This window comes from Sus scrofa, chromosome 7, assembly GCF_054392235.1.
Source record: "Sus scrofa isolate SSC_HxYL_T2T_F1_AM1 chromosome 7, Sscrofa_HxYL_maternal_Yorkshire_Landrace_v2.0, whole genome shotgun sequence".
Classification (NCBI taxonomy): domain Eukaryota; kingdom Metazoa; phylum Chordata; class Mammalia; order Artiodactyla; family Suidae; genus Sus; species Sus scrofa.
Genome location: NC_139389.1, coordinates 33,297,700 through 33,318,423, shown reverse-complemented (window position 1 = coordinate 33,318,423; position 20,724 = coordinate 33,297,700). Strand labels below are relative to the sequence as shown.

Genomic DNA, 20,724 nt, shown 5'->3' with positions numbered 1-20,724 from the left:
ATGTAAATCATAGTGTAATATCACATCATTCTCTCTAGGATCGCTGTCCTATGCCCTCCCTATACCCCCCTCACCGCCAAAAAAATAAATAAATGGAAAAATAACAAGTGTTGGAAAGGATATAGAGAAATCAGAAACTCACGCATTGCTGGTTGAATGTAAAATGACACAGTCATTTACACTCTCACAAGTTAAATGTAGAATTACCGTAACTCTGTAATTTCACTCTAAGTTATATACAAAATAAATAAAGCTATAATATTCATAAAAACGTGTACACGAACGTTCATAGCAGTATTTATCATAATGGCCAAAGAAGTGCAAACAACCCAAATGCTTATCGATGGATGAACGGATAAACAAAATTTGGGTACTGCCACACGATGGCATATTTTTCCACTATGAAAGGATTGTGGACCTAGGTAAGGATTAGAAAGATACCAAGACGACTATAACAGAATCTAGGTTTACCTTGTCAGGCAGAGTTCAGAAAGTCACCAAATTTGAGAAGAATAGAAGCTAGTACTAAATTTGGATGGCAGAAGTATAGTCTTGGAGCAAGGACTGGAATCAACAAGTAAAGAAACCCAGAATTATTGCCTACTCTGTAACAATCCTGGCTTAAGTTTAATTGGTTCTCACAGATTGTCAAGTGAACATAAAATTTCTTCTTTCTCCAGCACTAGACAGTCTCACTGGGGTTTATCTGCTTGAAGAAAAACAAACTAACTAACCACGCAGCAATTGAACTTTGTATGTAAATGCGCATTCAAGTAAGAAAATTTATGCTCATAACTAAGATAATATCGTCCCATGAGGACAAAAGTCCAGAGTCTCCTTCCCTGCTTCTGAGATAACTATAATCTACCTGGCTGTAGAGCTTGGGAGCCAGAACCCTGGTTCCTGTGACTGAAGCTGGCTCAAGGATACAGCCCTGGGTGGTACTGTGCCTCCCTTCTGTCCTGGCATAGGAAGCACAAGGGGACTTCAAGCTCTACAACCCAGATCAGCATAAATCTGGGAATTTCTTGTGGACCAAGAGTGACAGACGTGAAACAAACTCACTTCTCAGCTGGTAACTCAAACAATGAGTTGGTTTCAGAGACTATTTACAAACTCTGGAGAAGGTAAGTTTTATTTTTGTTACTGCTATAGTTTGTGTTTATATGTGTAGGTGTGTTTGAGTATATTTGAGCCGCAGAGAGAGAGCAGACCACAAGGTACAAAGCCAGGGGTTGGGGCTGTTACTTTTAGATCCGCCCAAACTGTCTATTCATTCCCTAGTTAGTGATCTCTAAGCAGTTTTTACCTCACGAATCTATTTCTCATTATATGTTGATTTTTTTCTTCCACCTCATTCTTCTATCTCACTTCTTTCAGTACACTTTAATTTTTGGATACTATCACTCTTCCCGTATTTCTCTTCTTTGGATCTGTGATGCTTTTGGTAATATGCTTCTTGCATATTCTGGGTCTTTTTCTCTTTACTCCAAACTCACAATTCAAACTCCTTGAGTAATCTCACTCTAATCCATTTATTTTTATATTCTAAAAATATTGAAAAATCACCTTGTAAAATTGAAAACCAATACTCTCATACTGGGCATAGTAATGAAATAAAATCTTTTAAATAATACATTGACAAGGAATTATAGGTGGGTATTAATGTGCATGATCAAAAATCATAATGTGCATTTATTTGGAGGTTCTGAGAGTGGAGTAGAAATCCAGTCTCTAGTGACTATAATTCTGATTCCTATTAAGTACTGAGAAATATATAAAATGAGACTTTGGACAAGTGATGAACCTTTTCTGTCTTGAAAAATGATGATTTGATCAAGTGTGTAAGTCACCAGTGTATATTCACATACAACTGGTGAATGAGGAAAAGTTTGCCCCAATAAGAAAAACTATTTCTTGCCATTAGTGGGGTATATTCAAGTCACCCTCATGTAAGATTTATGTACTCTTTCCACCTACAGAGATACGGTTTTCACTGGGAACTGCTTGAAGCTTCCTCTGAGAGTAGACATGCTGTCTTCACTTGCTCTCATTCATGTGAACTAACACAGTCAGGGTTAGACCCACAAAGTCCTTTATCAATTGACCCAAGCTCTCTCCAGTATCAATTCAGTGTTTTCCTTTCTGGAGAGAGATGGGGGGTTGTCTGAACTCTGGTGGAGGCCCAAGCTTGACTCTGTATCTAGAGTGTCCTTGAAATGAAGGAACAAAGAAGCTGCATTGGTTGGTCAGTGAGTCATAAACATATCAAGAGTGAATATTTTCCAATCTCTGTCTTGGAATAATTTATGCAATATCAGTCAGGCCATATATATTTCCATCCTGATAGTAATCATATATTGTCATTTCATGTGTAAGAAACCACATGAAGATAGTCAGAGTCATCTTGTGAGCTAAAGGGAGCATCCCCCCCACTCCTTAAAAGAGTTTACCCTTGAGTTGAGAACAGAGAAGAGCACACTCTGAGTTTCTCAGTGCAGAAGTAATCTCCAAGCAAGAGATGTCAGTGTGCTTTTCTGTGGTCATGTTTCAGCTAGAGTTCTCTGCTTAGTGCTGGGATACTGAATTTGAAAAAAAAATTAAATAAGAGGAACATGTCAGAGGTATAATATACAGAATTGTGAAGGGTCTAAATACTTGGAATAAGATGGAATTTTCTAAGGACATTTAACTTTGAATGGAGGCAATTTTGGAGAAGGTAAAGGCTGTTTTCAAATGTTGGAAGTCCTTAATATTCAGCAATCAGAATAAGTATTGAAAATTTTGGAGTTCCCATTGTGGCACAGTGGAAACGAATCTGACTAGGAACCATGAGGTTGAGGGTTCGATCCCTGGCCTTGCTCAGTGGGTTAAGGACCCAGGGTTGCTATGAGCTGTGGTGTAGGTCACAGATGTGGCTCAGATCCCGCACTGCTGTGGCTGTGGCGTAGGCCGGTGGCTACAGCTCCGATTAGACCCCTAGCCAGGAACCTCCATATGCCATGGGTGCGGCCCTAAAAAAAGACAAAAAGACAAAAAAAAAAAAAAAGAAGAAAAATTTAAAAGGCCATCTTTACCTTTCCACGGAAAAGAAACTCATGGACATGGAGCATGGAGAAGAGACTTGGGGTTGCCAAGGGGGAAGGGGCAAGTGGGATGGACTGGGAATTTGGGGTTAATAGATGAAAACTATTGCCCTTGGAATGGATAAGTGATGAGATCCTGCTGTATAGCACTGGGAACTAGATCTAGTCACTTATGATGGAGCATGATTGACGAGAGAAAAAAAAGAATGTAAACATGTATGCATGACTGGGTCACCTTGCTGTACAGTAGAAAATTAACACAACAGTGTAAACCAGCTATAATGGAAAAAATAAAAATCATTATTAAAAAAATTAAAAAAACAAAAGGCCATCTTATTTCAAATGGTGAATAACTGGAAAAAAAAAGAACCAACTTTTTGTTTCATTGCCTTTCATCATTACTTTTCTACTATTTTGTTAATCTTCTTTCTAATCTTTATTATTTTCTTTCTTCTGAGAGCTTTTTTTTCCCATATTCATGGCATGTGGAAGTTCCCAGGCCAGGAAACCAACCTGTGTCTTAGCAGCAACCCAAGTCACAGCAGGGAAAACACTGGATCCCTAACTTGCTGAGTCACCGGGGAACTCCTAAGAGTGTGTTGTTTAATTTCCACATAATTGTGATTTTTTTCAGATTTCCTTTTATTATTGATTTCTAACTTCATTCCTTTGTAATCAGAAAAGATATTTTGTATTGCATCAACTTTAAAATTTATTAAGACTTTTTCTCTACAGCCCAACACATGGTCTATTTAGAGAATGTGCTATGTTCATTACAGAAAAAAGTACACACTCTGCTCTTTTTCATAGAATTTAATGTATAGGTCTGTTAAATCTGATTGGCTTAATGCTGTTCAACCCTCTATTTCTCCATTGATCTTCTATTTGGTCATTCTATCCATTATTAAAAATGGAGTACTGAAGTCTCCAACCAATAGTGTAAATCTGCCCATTTCTCCCTCCGCTTTGTCAGTGTTTGCTTTGTATATTTTGGGCATCTGTTATTTGGTGTATACAAGCTTATATTTTTTATATCTTCTTGGCGATTTGCCCTTTTATGAATATACAATGTCCTTCTTTGATTATTTTTAACAGGTTTTGTCTTACGGTCAGTTCTCTGATAATAGGATAGTTCTCTCTTGGTTTGTATTTGAATGGAATGTCTTTCTCCATTGTTTCACTTACAACCTGTGTGTATTTATATCAAAATTATTTACTTTTAGAGCATTATTGGATTTTTTTAATCTATGTGCCCAATCTGTGTCTTTTGATTGGGATCTTTGACTTATTTGCTTTAAATATAATTAGTGATTGAGAAAGACTGTAGCTTCTTACTACTTGCTTTCTGTCTTATAGCAGTTTTGTCCCTCATTTCCTGCATTGCTTTCTTCCTTTGAATCAGTTGGCCTTTTTTTTTTTTTTTTTAATGGCACGTTGAGATTACTTATCATTTCCTTTTCTGTGTAGTCCGTGGATATTTTCTTTGTGGAAACCATGGAGTTGTATCTAATATCCTAAAGTTTTGACAATCTATTTTCTCTTGACAGCAATGTGACTTCAAATGCATCAGAAATACTCTACTTCTGTGAAGCTCTACCCCCCTTTTGTAATCAGTGTTACACATTACATCTTTCTACATTGTGTACTCATTAACACAGACTTATTATTTTATGCATTTGCTTTTACATCTTGTGGAAATATCTTTAAAAGGAGTTACAAACCAAAATTATAAATAATGCTAGATGGTATATTTTCCCTTGTAATTACTTTTATTGGAAATATTTACATCTTCATATGGCTGTGAATAAGTATCTAGGATCCTTTCATTTACAAATATATTCATAATTCTCACTTTTGAGAAAATATCCAATCATAATACTTATAATTAATTATTTTGTATTTTTTGACACAATTATCACATTGGCAAACTCAATCCCTTTTAAATATTAGTAGTGGCCTATATGTCTTAAGGGAAGTCCAAATATAACAGCTCTTGATTCTGAAAGTTTTATATGAGGAATGTTTATAACTATGGTCCTGGGATGTTTCCAAAAGAAAACCTAATAAGATCATAAATTTTAACATTCTCCTTTTCTAATGATATCTTCAGATCATATTCTTGTTTCCATCCAGAATATAATGTAAGAGTATCTACTGTCAATGTATAGTACAGGTTTTATGTGACTACTGCTACATACTCAGCTTTGGACAAAAGGGTGCCTTTACTGTGTGCTTCCTCATCACTTTTTGTGTGGTAACTGTGTCATGGATGTGTGCATATTTGCTCTTTATTCTGAAAAGGGCCAACGAAAGAGGAATGACTGACATCATTTAACCCAGCAGAATTCCTGTCAGTCTTCCTCTCATGTTTCCCGTCTTAGCTCTTTTTGCACCAAGGAGTGGAGTGATGCAAACAAACAAATGCACCCACACGCGCACGCGCACACTCAAACACACACACACACACACACACAACTTCTGATTGTTGGAATGCCCTTTGAAATCTTAAGGTATCAATTCTCATAAATATGGGTCAATATGTGCCATAGAGTAAACTATAAAGGGGTTTTAAATTTTGTCCTCCTCCATTCCTGACAAAATAGATTCATTTGGAATGGATAGTTTCTTCCTTCCTCCTACTTTTTAGAGGGCAGTGACCATGAGAAAGGCAAGTACCGATAGCGTATTGCACCGAGGACCTTGTCATTATTTCATCTGTTTCTCGTACCCTTGCCTTCAACAAGTGAGGATCGCCTTTCTCAAGTTACGCAGACACATATTTTTATTCTGTTTTATGTTGTTAATTTATCTTTCCAACTGGGGTTACCCATCTTTGTTTGCCATTCAGTTTCCCCCATTGTTACTGCTTTGATTTGTCTTCTAGTTGCAACAGATCTTTTCTTTCTTGTAAATTTTATCAGAATACTTTTGAAATTTGGGCATATTTAATATTTCTGACATGTACGAGTTCTCCCAGAAAGATTAAGGTCATTTGATTTAGAACCTCCTTTACTGTCATTTAATACTTTTTGCCCTCCCCTGCCCTCTGCCCATGTCATTTAGTTGAAGATAAGCTTTATTCAGGCTAGGTTAAAACAGAAACTCAGATTCAATAAAATTGCATATTAATTGATAGACAAAAACTTTTGTGCATAGAGGCACCCAGCAACATAACTGTGTTTTAGGAATCTATAGAGCAGTGATTCTGTTCACTCTAACAAAGTGTTTGAGGTGACTTTACACAGTGTAGCTACCGCAGTATAAGAATTGATTGTATATATTTAACCCCAGCCAAAGACCAAATTGAAGCTAACAAACCAAATAATAAGTGAGCTCAGATTCACTGTCTGTGTGGCTTGGTTTCTGTGTGTATGTGAGAACAGCCTTCTGCATTCTGTGTACATTTTAAATACTAATTTTTTCAATATATTTGAATTTCACACCCTGTGTCTAGCTCATGAGATTTACATTGATCTTTGCATTTCTATTTTTCAGAAGAACTTCAGAAAAAAGTTGGTAAGTTTTCTAATACCCCTTTCCCCAAAGCCCTTTAAAACAACTGGTTTCAGAGTTCCCATCGTGGCGCAGTGGTTAACGAATCTGACTAGGAACCATGAGGTTGCGGGTTCGGTCCCTGCCCTTGCTCAGTGGGTTAACGATCCGGTGTTGCCGTGAGCTGTGGTGTAGGTTGCAGACGTGGCTCGGATCCTGCGTTGCTGTGGCTGTGGCGTAGGCTGGTGGCTACGGCTCCGATTAGACCCCTAGCCTGGGAACCTCCATATGCCGCGGGAGCGGCCCAAGAAAAGGCAAAAGGACAAAAAAAAAAAAAAAAAAAAAAAAAAAAAAAAAAAAAAAACTGGTTTCTTGATGTCTTTATGATTCCCTGCCTTTTAAAAAATGTATAAGCCATCTGTTGGCCTCCAGTGCTCCTGGATGTCTGTTATTCACATGCAGACTTTATGGTGTTGGACTTCCCCTGTTTTAAAGTCCGGTCATTTCTGTTCCGATACCTCCCAATCCATTCCCATTCTTCCTACTTGATTTTATGTCATCCCTTCTATATAAACACTGGCTTCTTCTATCTCATAGTGGTGCTCTTCTAGTGACAAGTCTCTACATTTCTTTGTTTGAAAAATAATTCATTCCCCCTCCATTGGATGCATAATTAGCTTTAGAAATCTATTTTTTCTTTTTTCCTTTTCAGAGTTTAAAGTTGTGATTTGATAGTCTTCTGGTTTACTTATTTACTGAAAAAGAACTGCAAAAAAATTGATTCAAATCTATTTTGGGGGATGTTCCCTTCATGACTTAGTGGTTAATGAACCTGACTAGGATCCATGAAGATGCGGGTTCAATCCCTGGCCTCGCCCCGGTGTAGCTGTGAGCTGTGGTGTAGGTTTCAAATGTGGCTTGGATGCTGCATTGCTGTGGCTGGTTAAGATGACTTTACACAGTGTAGCTACTGTATATATTTAACCCCAGCCAAAGACCAAATTGAAGCTAACAAACCAAATAATAAGTGAGCTCAGATTCACTGTCTGTGTGGCTTGGTTTCTGTGTGTATGTGAGAGCAACCCTCTGCATTCTGAGAGTGTGCATTTTAAATACTAATTTTTTTCAATACATTTGAACTTCACGCCCTGTGTCTAGCTCATGAGATTTACATTGATCTTTGCATTTCTATTTTTCAGAAGAACTTCAGAAAAAAGTTGGTAAGTTTTCTAATACCCCTTTCCCCAAAGCCCTTTAAAATAACTGGTTTCTTGATGTCTTTATGATTCCCTGCCTTTTAAAAAATGTATAAGCCGTCTGTTGGCCTCCGGTGCTCCTGGAGGTCTATTATTCGCATGTAGACTTTATGGTGTTGGACTTCCCCTGTTTTAAGGTCTGGTCATTTCTGTCTCTCTACTTTCCATCCATTCCTATTCCTCCTATTTTCATTTTATGTCATCCCTTCTATATAAACACTGGCTTCTTCTATAGTGTGGTGGTGTTATTCTCTTGAAAAATGCCTCTACATTTCTTTGAACAAATAATTCATCCTCCCTCCATTAGATACATAATTAGCTTTAGAATTCTAGTTTTTTCTTTTTTCCTTTTCAGAGTTTCAAGTTGTGACTTGATAGTCTTCTGACTTGCATGTTTACTGACAAAAAACTGCAAAAAAAATTGACTCAGATCTCTTTTGGAGGGGGGTGTTCCCTTTGTGGCTCAGTGATTAATGAACCCAACTAGGATCCATGAAGATGCGGGTTCAATCCCTGGCCTCACCCCGGTGTTGCTGTGGCTGTGGCGTAGGCCTGCAGCTGTAGCTTCGATTCTCCCTCAGCCTGGGAACTTCCAAATGCCGTGGCTGCAGCCCTAAAAATAACAAACTATTTTTGGTGAAATGTCTTTTCCTGTTTTCCAGGTTTTTAAAAAAATATTTATTAATGAGGAACTCTTTATGTTTACCCAGCTTGGGGCCAGCTGTGGCTTTCTATTTTCAAAAATTTGGATGTTTGGACAACTATTTCTTCTTTATTTTCCCTGCTCATTACACTGCTTCTAAAATCTGAAATACATGCATATTAACTCATTTGATGCCATTTTTTCTCTTTGCTTAAGTGGGTTTAATATTTTATTTTTATGTCTCCATTTTTAGTAATTTTTGCTTCTTCAGTGTCTCATGTACTGTTTCCATCTAGCAAATCAGTTTTGAAATATTGCATTTTAATCCTAGAGGGTTCTACTTGTCTCTTTTTTCTGCTTGTACTTTTGTGTTTTTTTTTCTCATGGTGGTTTTTTTTTTTTTTTTTTTTTTTTTTTTTTTTTTTTTTTTTTTTGTCTTTTTGCTATTTCCTGGGCCGCTCCCGCGGCACATGGACATTCCCAGGCTAGGGGTTGAATCGGAGCTGTAGCCACCGGCCTACGCCAGAGCCACAGCAACACAGGATCCGAGCCACGTTCTGCAACCTAAACTGCAGCTCACAGCAATGCTGGATCGTTAACCCACTGAGCAAGGGCAGGGACTGAACCCGCAACCTCATGGTTCCTAGTCAGATTCGTTAACCACTGCACCACGACGGGAACTCCACTCATGGTGTTTTTTTAAATTAATGAATATATTATTAATTCAGACAAAAATACTATTTTAAAATCATTATTGAAGTGTACCATCTCAACCATTTTAAGTCTTTTCATTTGAATGTTTCTCTCCTACTTATGGATTATGTTTTTCTTCTCTATCTAGCTTGTAATTTTTTGTTGGATGTTAGCTATTTAGACTATTACATCTCTGACTACTGGATTTAGTGTATATTTTTTTTTTCCTTTTTTGAGTATTGACTTTATTCTGGCACAGAGTTAAGTTATTCAAAAATTGATTAAATTATTTTGATTTGTTTTAAACTTCTCCAGAGCAGGCATAGATAGCCTTCAACATATGATTCCTTTTGTCTTACCACTAGATGGGCCCATTTTTTGATATCTGCTCAGTGCACTATATGTTCAATGACAACTTTTTGATCTAACATGAGTGCCTCCTAGCCCTATATAAGCCATGTAAATATTTTACCTTACAGATCCTTGGCCATTACATGCCTCACTTCTTTAGGCCACTTCACCCTATGCACACATAGCTTAATATTCGACAAGTGCATCCAGGCAGAACTCTAAGCAGATATTTGAAGTTATTTCTTTGCATAGCTTACTCCTCCCAGTGTTCAGCTATACAAATGCCAGCTCCTTTTACCCACAGAAACTGATCTTATTGTCTTCAACTGAGGACTACCACCAGATTTTCTTGGTATCCCTCCTCTTTTGATTGAAGTCCTGATTGTGCCCCAAGGCAAAAAACCAGTATCTTATAAGACTCAACCTATTTGTCTGCTTTTGTTTAGGAATCCCAAAATTCTAAGACAATATTTGAGAATGACATTTTTCCATTTCTTTAAATAATTAGAAAATTATTTCTAAAGAGATTCACAGAGAACTTACTACAAGTGTTAATTTCTTTCCTTTTTCCTTTTTTTTTTCTGTGAAGTGATATTATAGTTAGGAATGCATGGTAATCCTTAAGGGATTTTTCAAAGTTAAAAAGGAAGGATTGACTAATAGTCTTTGAGGAAAATATTTTATATATTAAAATGGATTTCTCTTTTATTGATAAACTCCCAGCTAAAGCCATGTAAGAATCTGTGAAAGAGCAGTAATGCATAAATTCAAAGAGAAGAGAGGGAAGAGAAAGGCAGAAACAAAAGAAAGAAGGGAAACAAAATGCAGAAATCTGGCAGGAAATGCTACAGAGAAGGTTTAGTTTTAAAGCTATCTCAATCAAAAATGCTGATTGAATTACAGAAAAAAGGAAGCAGATTCATTAATTCAGTGTGTAAATACAATATTCTGGGAGCAACCTGCAAGATCTAATAGGGTGACAACCTCCCTCTATAAACAGGATAGAAGAGTCTGGTAGCCTCTCAGAGACTCTAAACTCTGTGTATTAGGATTTCTGTAAAAATCTACCAACCCCTGTATATTTTCCTAATGGAGCTGAAGAAGAACAACTGGAGGTTATATGATAAAAACATGTGTCAGCCCAGCACACCTTCTCTCACTTTTGCCTAACCTCACTGGACCCGGCAGAACATCACATGTTTATGGAGTTTTGATGAGCCGGAACAATAAGATAACCAGGATTTATATTCTTTTCTCAACCACAGCAATACCACACTTGTTATCTTTATCAAATACATCACTCATCTGCCAAATGAAATTTTGTTAGAAAAATTACCACTTAAATAAATCAGTTAAGTAGATTGGATATGCCCATTAGATGGATTGGCAGTTTGCATATTAACAAAATCTTTGTAATTTGTAGGATTCTGTTTTACTGCATATTTCCCAAGTTATCTGAAGGTGTTTATAAATTTAACGTCTTTTATTTAATGGAGAAATGAGTGGGTATGGCCAAGATGATGGAGAAGGAAAACCCTGAGCTCATCTCCTCTCATGGGCACACCAAAATGACAACCACTTACACAGACAGTATTGAGAGGAAGACCTGAAGACTAGCAGAAGCGACCTTCTACAACTAAAGATATGAAGAAGAAACCACACTGAGAGTGTAGGAGGAGCAGAGACGTGGGCTAGTCAGGACTCAATTACTTCGGGAGAGCCAGAGGGCTGTTTAAAATAGACTCAACTTTTAAAATTTTTTTTTTTTTCTGTCTTTTGTCTTTTTGTCTTTTGTTGTTGTTGTTGTTTCTATTTCTTGGGCCGCTCCCACGGCATATGGAGGTTCCCAGGCTAGGGGTTGAATCAGAGCTGTAGCCACCGGCCTACGCCAGAGCCACAGCAACGCAGGATCCGAGCCGCGTCTGTAACCTACACCACAGCTCACGGCAACGCCGGATCGTTAACCCACTGAGCAAGGGCAGGGACCGAACCCGCAACCTCATGGTTCCTAGTCGGATTCGTTAACCACTGCGCCACGACGGGAACTCCCAAAATTTTTTTTTTATATATATTTTTTAATTTTCCCACTGTACAGCAAGGGGGTCAGGTTATCCTTACATGTATACATTACCATTATATTTTTTCCACCACCCTTTCTTCTGTTGCAACATGAGTATCTAGACATAGTTCTCAATGCTATTCAGCAGGATCTCCTTGTAAATCTATTCTAAGTTGTGTCTGATAAGCCCAAGCTCCCGATCCCTCCCACTCCCTCCCCCTCCCATCAGGCAGCCACAAGTCTCTTCTCCAAGTCCATGATTTTCTTTTCTGAGGAGATGTTCATTTGTGCTGGATATTAGATTCCTGTTATAAGTGATATCATATGGTATTTGTCTTTGCTTTTCTGGCTCATTTCACTCAGAGATTCTCAGTATGAGATTCTCTAGTTCCATCCATGTTGCTGCAAATGGCATTATGTCATTCCTTTTTATGGCTGAGTAGTATTCCATTGTGTATATATACCACCTCTTCCGAATCCAATCCTCTGTCGATGGACATTTGGGTTGTTTCCATGTCCTGGCTATTGTGAATAGTGCTGCAATGAACATGCGGGTGCACGTGTCTCTTTTAGGTAGAGATTTGTCCGGATAGATGCCAAGAGTGGGATTGCGGGGTCATATGGAAGTTCTATGTATAGATGTCTAAGGTATCTCCAAACTGTTCTCCATAGTGGCTGTACCAGTTGACATTCCCACCAACAGTGCAGGAGGGTTCCCTTTTCTCCACAGCCCCTCCAGCACTTGTTATTTGTGGATTTATTAATGATGGCCATTCTGACTGGTGTGAGGTGATATCTCATGGTAGTTTTGATTTGCATTTCTCTTATAATCAGCGATGTTGAGCATTTTTTCATGTGTTTGTTGGCCATCTGTATATCTTCTTTGGAGAACAGTCTATTCAGGTCTTTTGCCCATTTTTCCATTGATTGATTGGCTTTTTTGCTGTTGGGTTGTATAAGTTGTTTATATATTCGAGAGATTAAGCCCTTGTCGGTTGCATCATTTGAAACTATTTTCTCCCATTCTGTAAGTTGTCTTTTTGTTTTCTTTTGGGTTTCCTTTGCTGTGCAAAAGCTTTTCAGTTTGATGAGGTCCCATGGGTTTCGTTTTGCTCTAATTTCTATTGCTTTGGGAGACTGACCTGAGAAAATATTCATGATGTTGATGTCAGAGAGTGTTCTGCCTATGTTTTCTTCTAGGAGTTTGATGGTGTCCTGTCGTATATTTAAGTCTTTCAGCCATTTGGAGTTTATTTTGGTGCATGGTGTGAGGGTGTGTTCTAGTTTCATTGCTTTGCATGCAGCTGTCCAGGTTTCCCAGCAATGCTTGCTGAATAGACTTTCTTTTTCCCATTTGATGTTCTTGCCTCCCTTGTCAAAGATTAATTGACCATAGGTGTCAGGGTTTATTTCCGGATTCTCTCTTCTGTTCCATTGGTCTGTCTGTTTTGATACCAGTACCACACTGTTTTGATGACTGTGGCTTTGTAGTATTTCTTGAAGTCTGGGAGAGTTATGCCTCCTGCTTGGTTTTTGTTTCTCAGGATTGCTTTGGCGATTCTGGGTCTTTTGTGGTTCCATATAAATGTTTGGATAGTTTGTTCTAGTTCTGTGAAAAATGTCATGGGTCATTTGATAGGGATTGCATTGAATCTGTAGATTGCTTTGGGTAGTATGGCCATTTTTACAATATTGATTTTCCCAATCCAGGAACATGGAATATCTTTCCATTTCTTTACATCTTCTTTGATTTCTTTGATTAAAGTTTTATAGTTCTCGGCATATAGGTCCTTGGTCAGGTGTATTCCGAGGTATTTGATTTTGTGAGGTACAATTTTAAAAGGTATTGTATTTTTGTATTCCTTTTCTAGTATTTCATTGCTGGTATACAGAAATGCAACTGACTTCTGAATGTTAATCTTCTATCCTGCTACTTTGCTGAATTTATGAATCAGTTCAAGGAGTTTTGGGGTTGAGTCCTTAGGGTTTTCTATGTCTAGTATCATGTCATCTGCATACAGTGACAGTTTGATCTCTTCTCTTCCTATATGGATGCCTTTTATTTCTTTTGTTTGTCTAATTGCTGTGGCTAGGACTTCCAAAACGATGTTGAAGGGCAGTGGTGAGAGTGGGCATCCCTGTCTTGTTCCAGATTTGAGTGAGAAGGCTTTCAGTTTTTCCCCATTGAGGATTATATTTGCTGTGGGTTTCTCATAAATGGCTTTGATTATATTCAGGAATGTTCCCTCTATACCCACTTTGGCGAGGGTCTTGATCATGAATGGATGTTGGACTTTGTCAAATGGTTTTTCTGCATCTATTGAGATGATCATATGATTTTTGACTTTTTTTTTGGTAATGTGGTGTATGATGCTGATTGATTTGCGTATGTTGAACCATCCTTGTGAACCTGGGATGAACCCAACCTGGTCATGGTGTATAATTTTTTTGGTATGTTGTTGGATTCGGTTGGCTAAGATTTTGTTGAGAATTTTTGCATCTATATTCATCAATGATATTGGGCGATAGTTTTCTTTTTTGGTGGTATCTCTGTCTGGTTTTGGAATGAGGGTGATGGTGGCCTCATAGAATGTCTTTGGGAGTATTCCTTCTTCTTCAACCTTTTGAAAGAGGTTAAGGAGGATGGGCAGCAATTCCTCTTTATATGTTTGATAGAATTCACCTGTGAAGCCATCTGGTCCTGGACTTTTATTTGTAGGGAGTGATTTTATGACCTCTTCAATTTCATTTCTAGTGATCGGTCTGTTCAGTTGGTCTGTTTCTGCTTGATTCAGTTTTGGCAGGCTGTAAGATTCTAGAAAATTGTCCATTTCTTCCAGATTGTCAACCTTGTTGCCATATAGTTGTTCATAGTATTCTCTTATGGTTTTTTGTATTTCTGTTGTATCCGTTGTGATTTCTCCTTTTTCATTTCTAATTTTGGTTATTTGGGTTCTTTCACTCCTCTTTTTAGTGAGTCTGGCCAGGGCTTTGTCAATTTTGTTCACCTTTTCAAAGAACCAGCTCTTGGTTTTATTAATTTTCTCTATTGTTTTTTGAGTCTCTATTTTATTGATTTCTTCTTTGATCTTTATAATTTCCTTCCTTCTGCTGACTTTAGGACTTTTTTGTTCTTCTTTTTCTAATTCGTTTAGGTGGAGGGTTAAGTTGTCAATTTGGGATCTTTCTTCTTTTTTGAGAAAGGCCTGTATTGCTATAAATTTCCCTCTGTGCACTGCTTTCGCAGCATCCCATAGATTTTGAGAGGTTGTGTCTTCATTATCATTTGTTTCAAGGTAGTTTTTAATTTCCTTCTTGATTTCCTCATTGACCCATTGGTTTTTTAGTAGCGTGTTGTTTAGTCTCCATGGAGTAGGTTTTTTCTCTTTCCTTTTCCCGTGGTTGGTTTCTAATTTCATGGCATTGTGGTCAGAGAAGATACTTGAGATAATTTCTACGCTCCTAAATTTATTGAGATTCGCTTTGTGTCCCAATATGTGGTCGATTCTTGAGAATGTTCCATGAGCATTTGAGAAGAATGTGTATTCTGCTTTTTTTTGGATGTAGTGTCCTGAAGATATCAATGAAGTCTAACTTTTCTATTGTTTCCTTTAGGATCTCTGTTGCTTTATTGGTTTTCTGTCTAGAGGATCTGTGCATTGATGTGAGGGGGGTATTAAGGTCTCCTACTATGATTGTATTCCCATCAATATCTCCCTTTATGTCTGTTAATATTTGTTGTATGTATCTGGGTTCTCCTGTATTTGGGGTATATATGTTGATGATAGTAACATCCTCTCCTTGGATGGATCCCTTAATCATTAAGTAGTGTCCTTCTTTGTCTTTCTTTATGTCTTTTGTTTTAAAGTCTATTTTGTCTGATATGAGCATTGCGACTCCTGCTTTTCTGTCATGTCTATTGGCGTGAAATATTTTTCCCCACCCTTTCACTTTCAATCTATATGTATCTTTTGTCCTAAGGTGAGTTTCTTGTAGGCAGCATATTGAAGGTTTTTGCCATTTTATCCACTCAGCCACTCTGTGTCTTTTGATTGGGGCATTCAGTCCATTGACATTTAAGGTGATAATTGATAGATGATTATTTATTGCCATTTGAACCTCGTGTTCCAGTTGATTCTATGGTTCTCCATTCTTCCTTTCTTTTTTTTTTTTTGGTTGGATGGTCTCCTGTTATTATCTGCTTGAGTGTATTTTTTTTTCATTTTTTGCAAATGCAATATTTGGTTTTGGCTTGTGGTTGCCCTGTTTTTTAAGTATGCTAACCCCTTCCCATAATTGTGTGTTTCAGCCTGATGGTCCTGTAAGTTCAAACACTTCATTACTATATTAAAATTAAGAAGAGAAACATACAAACAAACAAAAAGGGTTATTTACTTCCTAACATCCCTTGTCCACATTTTATGGTTTTGATGACTCTTTTTTATTTTTTTCTTTTTAATTTTATTTTGTTTGAAGCATGTTCATGATTAAATCTGTATGCTGGCTTATTTGAGTGACTGCTCTCTGATTGCGGTTTCCTCAGTCCTAGTTCTTCCTCTTCTTCTTCTTTTTTTTTTCTTTTATTTTTTCTTCCCTTTCCTTCCTTTCTTTTTGGTTTAGAGAAGCCCTTTCAATATTTCCTTTAACCTGGGTTTTGTGTTGCTGTGTTCTTTAAGTTTTTGTTTGTTGGAAAAAATTTTTATTTCCCCTTCTATTTTAAATGATATTCTTGCTGGATAGAGTATTCTAGGTTGCATATTTTTTCCTTTTAGCTCTTTAAATATCTCTTGCCATTCCCTCCTGGCCTGTAGTGTTTCTGTTGATAATATCAGCTGATATTCTTATGGGGGTTCCCTTGTAGGTAACATTCTGTTTTTCTCTTGCTGCCTTTAGGATCCTCTCTTTATCGCTAACTTTTGCCATTTTTATTATGATGTGTCTTGGTGTGGGTCTGTTTGGGTTCAGTTTGTTTGGGGCCCTCTGTGCTTCTTGTATCTTGAACCCAGTATCCTTTAGATTTGGGAAGTTTCCATTGAAAATTTCTTCAAATATATTTTCCATCCCCTTATCTTTTTCTACTCCTTCTGGAATTCCTATTATGCATAGATTGGCCCGCTTTATATTATCCCATAGGTCTCTTATATTGCTTTCCAATTTTTTTGATTCAGTTTTCTGTCTGTTGACCAGATTGAGTGATTTCCATTATTCTATCTTCCATATCACTGATTCGTTCTTCTGCATTATTCATTCTGGTTTTTACTGCCCCTAGTTCAGTTTGCATCTCTGCAAGTGAGTGTTCTAGTTTTTCTTGGCTCCTCCTTATATTTTCTAGTTCCTTTCTGAGGGTATCTGCATTACTGTTCATATCTTCTCTTTTTTTTTTTTTTTTTTGTCTTTTTGTCTTTTGTTGTTGTTGCTATTTCTTGGGCCACCCCCCGGGGCATATGGAGGTTCCCAGGCTAGGGGTTGAATCGGAGCTGTAGCCACCAGCCTACGCCAGAGCCACAGCAACGCTGGATCTGAGCCGCGTCTGCAACCTACACCACAGCTCACGGCAACGCCGGATCGTTAACCCACTGAGCAAGGGCAGGGACCGAACCCTCAACCTCATCGTTCCTAGTCAGATTTGTTAACCACTGCGCCACGACGGTAACTCCCATATCTTCTCTTAATTCCTTCAGTATTTTCACTATTTCTCTTTTGAACTCCAGGTCTGTCAGACTGCAGAGATCTGTTTTATTGCTGACTGTATTAGGTGAGTTCTCCTGTTGGTTTGACTGGGGGTGGTTTCTCAGCTTCTTCATCTTGCTTGTTGTTTTCTTTCTCCTGAGGGAGTTGTACTCTCCGTTATCTGGCAGTGTTTGCCTTGTCACTGCTGTGGAATATTTCCTGAGGGCTGGCCTTGTTGGTTAGTCTTTTTTGAGGCAGTGTGGCTTTTCTGGAGTGTTGCTGGGGCTAACAGTGTTTCTTTGAAGCAAAGGAGGGCTTCCTGAGGGCAGACAGGACTGGGAGGTCCACACCACGATGGTAGCAGATTTCACTTGGTCATGCAGAGCTTGCTCTGGTGTTTTTAGGCTGTGGGGTTCTTGCAGGGGGTTGGTGGTGTTGGGCAGCTGTTCCTCAGGAGTGCAGCACCCCCTGGGGGCTGGAGCAGCTATCTGGGTCACTGAGAACCTATGAGGCTCTTCCCTACATCAACCCAACTCAAAAGGACGGCCTGAGAATGTAAGCGGATCTCTTCACAGTCTGGCCAAGCTTGTTGCAGCTTTTCTGGGCTGCAGGGGCTCTTCTAGGGGGCTGGTGGTGCTGAGCAGCTATTCCGTGGGAGTGGGGCACCCCCTTGGGTCTTGGGTGGGTAGCAGGGCTGTTGGAAACCCAAGAGGCTCCTCCCCAGGGCAGCCTGACTCAGAAAGACCGTCTGAGATCTTTTCCCGACTCGGCTAAGCTTGTTGCAGCTTTTCTGGGCTGCAGGGGGTCCTGCCTGGAGCTGGCAGTCCTATGCAGCTGATCCACCAGGGCACCCCTTGGGTGCTTGGGCGGGTAGCAGGGCTGTTGGCAACCCTTGAGGCTCCTCCCCAGACAGCCCGACTCAGAAAAACTGTCTGAGAATTAGACAGATCTATTCACATCCTGGCTAGGCTTGTTCTAGCTTTTCTGGGCTGCAGGCCTTTTCTCGGGGGCTGGTGGTGTTTGGTGCTGCTCTGCGGAAGTGTAGCCCCTCCAACGGGCAAGGAAGCCTGTGCAGGGACCCAAGAGGCCCCTGCGGTGATAGGCTTCAGGCAATTGTTGAGGCCAGCCCTCCTGGATGGCAGGCAACCCCAGGTTGGGCGAGAGCGTAGGGGGTGGGGGGGTGGGGGGAGGGGATGCACTGCGAAGCACAGCTTTCAGCTAGCTAGCGGGCCTGTAAGCTTGCTGTGGCGTAGGTGGTATTCTATGGGGACCCACCCCTTCTTCTCTCCCCTCCCCAGCACGGGCGCAGACCAGGCTCTTCTCCCAGGTTCCCTCTGATGCGGCTTTCCACTTCCTCGCCCTAGAGTATTGCTCCCTTCCTGTGCAACAGCTTTGTTTTCTAGTCTCCCAGGCAGTCTCTGCCCCGTCAAATGGTTTCTAGACCTCCCAAGCAGTTTCTGCTCAGCACCCCCCGGCCCCGCCAGTCCGGGGACTAACCTCTGGAGCCGAGGTCTCGGTGCCCAGCCCCCACCCAGGCATCCCCGGACCCTTTCTCGGGGACTAATCTTCGGAGGCGATTCTCGGTGCCCAGCCCCCACCCAGGCGTCCCCCGGCCCTTTCCCGGGGACTAACCTCTGGAGCTGAGGACTCGGTGCCCAGCCCCCACCCAGGCGTCTCAATTTTTGGTGACTGTGCCCGTAGTTCAGATGGTCCGTTTGGTTCTTGATCAGCTTTTCCGTACTCCAACTTACTGCTACACTCTTCTCTGCATCTGGAGATTCCTCCAGTTCGTTTGATCTTTCCCCCGTGTAGGTGACTTTCCAGGGTGCGGGATCCCTTTCTCCTCTGCAGTTCCCTTTCGGGAGCGCCTGTCCCGCTCAGATTCACCTTCTCTCACTCTCCTCTTTTCTCCCGTTCTGCCCAGTAATGTCACGAACTTCTTGCCATTATTGGAGTTTAGGTTCCTCTGCCAGCGATTGGTTGCTGTTCTGTGCGAGTCATTTATTCTGTAGATGTGCTTTTTTTGTTGTGTTTGTGGGAGAGGGCGAGCGTGTCCCCCTACTCCTTCGCCATCTTGTCCTCTCTCTCCACTTTTTAAATTTAAGTATAGTTGATTTGTACTGTTGTGCCAATTGCTGCTGTGCAGCAAAGTGACTCAGTCATAGGAGTTCTCGTCGTGCCTCAGCGGTTAACGAATCTGACTAGCATCCATGAGGATGCAAGTTCCAACTCTGGCTTTGCTCAGTGGGTTAAGCATCTGGCTTTGCCATGAACTGTGGTGTAGGTCGCAGATGTGGCTTGGATCCTGTGTTGATGTGGATGTGGCGGTGGCCAGCAGCTACAGCTCTGATTCAACCCCTAGCCTGGGAACCTACATATGCCATGGCTGAGGCCCCAGAAAGCAAAAAAAAAAAAAAAGTGACTCAGTCATACATATGTATATACACACACACACATTCTTATATATATGTATTGTGTGTGTATATATATACATACATATATGTATGTGTATATGTGTGTGTATGTGTGTGTATATATATATATCTATGCATTATTTTTTAAATATTATTTTCCATTATGGTCTATCCCAGGAGTAGAGACTCCACTCTTAAAGGGCAGACACAAAAATCTCACACACCCCGGGACTCAGGGCATGAGCAGTAATTTAAAAGAAGCCTGGGTCAGACCCACCTGCTGATCTTGGAAGGCCTCCTGGGAAGGCAGGAGGCAACTGGCGCTCACTCTAGGGACACAGACCCTGGTGGCAGCCATTTTTGGGAATCACCTACTATGAGGGCATTAATGCTGGCAAGTGTCATTTTGGAATCCAGCACCAGGACCTGGACCCACCCACCACTTGCTGGCACCAGTACCAGGATGCCTCAGGCCAAACAGGAACACAGCCAGGCAGGAACACAGCCCCATCCATACATAGGAATACTACTCATCCATAAAAAGAATGAAATCTGGGCATTTGCCACAACATGGATGGACCTACAGGGCGTTATGCTAAGTGAAATAACTCAGATATGAGAAAGTCAAATACTGCATGCTTTCACTTAAATGTGGAATCTAAAAAACAAAACAAATGAATAAACGCAATAGAACAGATGGAGTTATAGAGACAGAGAACAAAAGGGTGGTTGCCAGATGGGAGGGAGAGGGCAGAGGAAGGAAAAAGGTGAGGGAGAGTAAGAGGTACAGACTTCTAGAGGCATAATAAGTGAGTCACGGTATGAAATGTACAGTGTGGAGAATATAGTCAATAATTATGTAATATCTTTGTATGGTGACAGAGTAACTAGACTTATTGTGGTGATTGTTTTGAAATGTATAGAAATATGGAATCACTATGTCGTGGAACAGTAACTAACATAGTGTGGTAGGTCAATTAAACTTCAAAAACAAACCTATAGAAAAAGAGGTCAGGTTTGTGGTGACCAGAAGTGGGTGTGGGAGGAGGGGGAACTGGAT

At 39.9% G+C, this 20,724-nt stretch overlaps 1 protein-coding gene across 1 annotated transcript in view; it reads left to right on the top strand.

Annotated features, from left to right (window-relative positions):
* Positions 1 to 343: 343 nt before the first annotated feature.
* The window catches only part of LOC102158214 (butyrophilin subfamily 1 member A1-like), a 35,939-nt gene continuing 15,558 nt past the window's right edge, over positions 344 to 20,724 (top strand). Inside the window, exon 1 of the mRNA XM_084970544.1 lies at positions 344 to 422. Coding sequence (XP_084826670.1) covers positions 344 to 422 — 79 coding nt within the window. The remainder of the gene's footprint in view (positions 423 to 20,724) is intronic.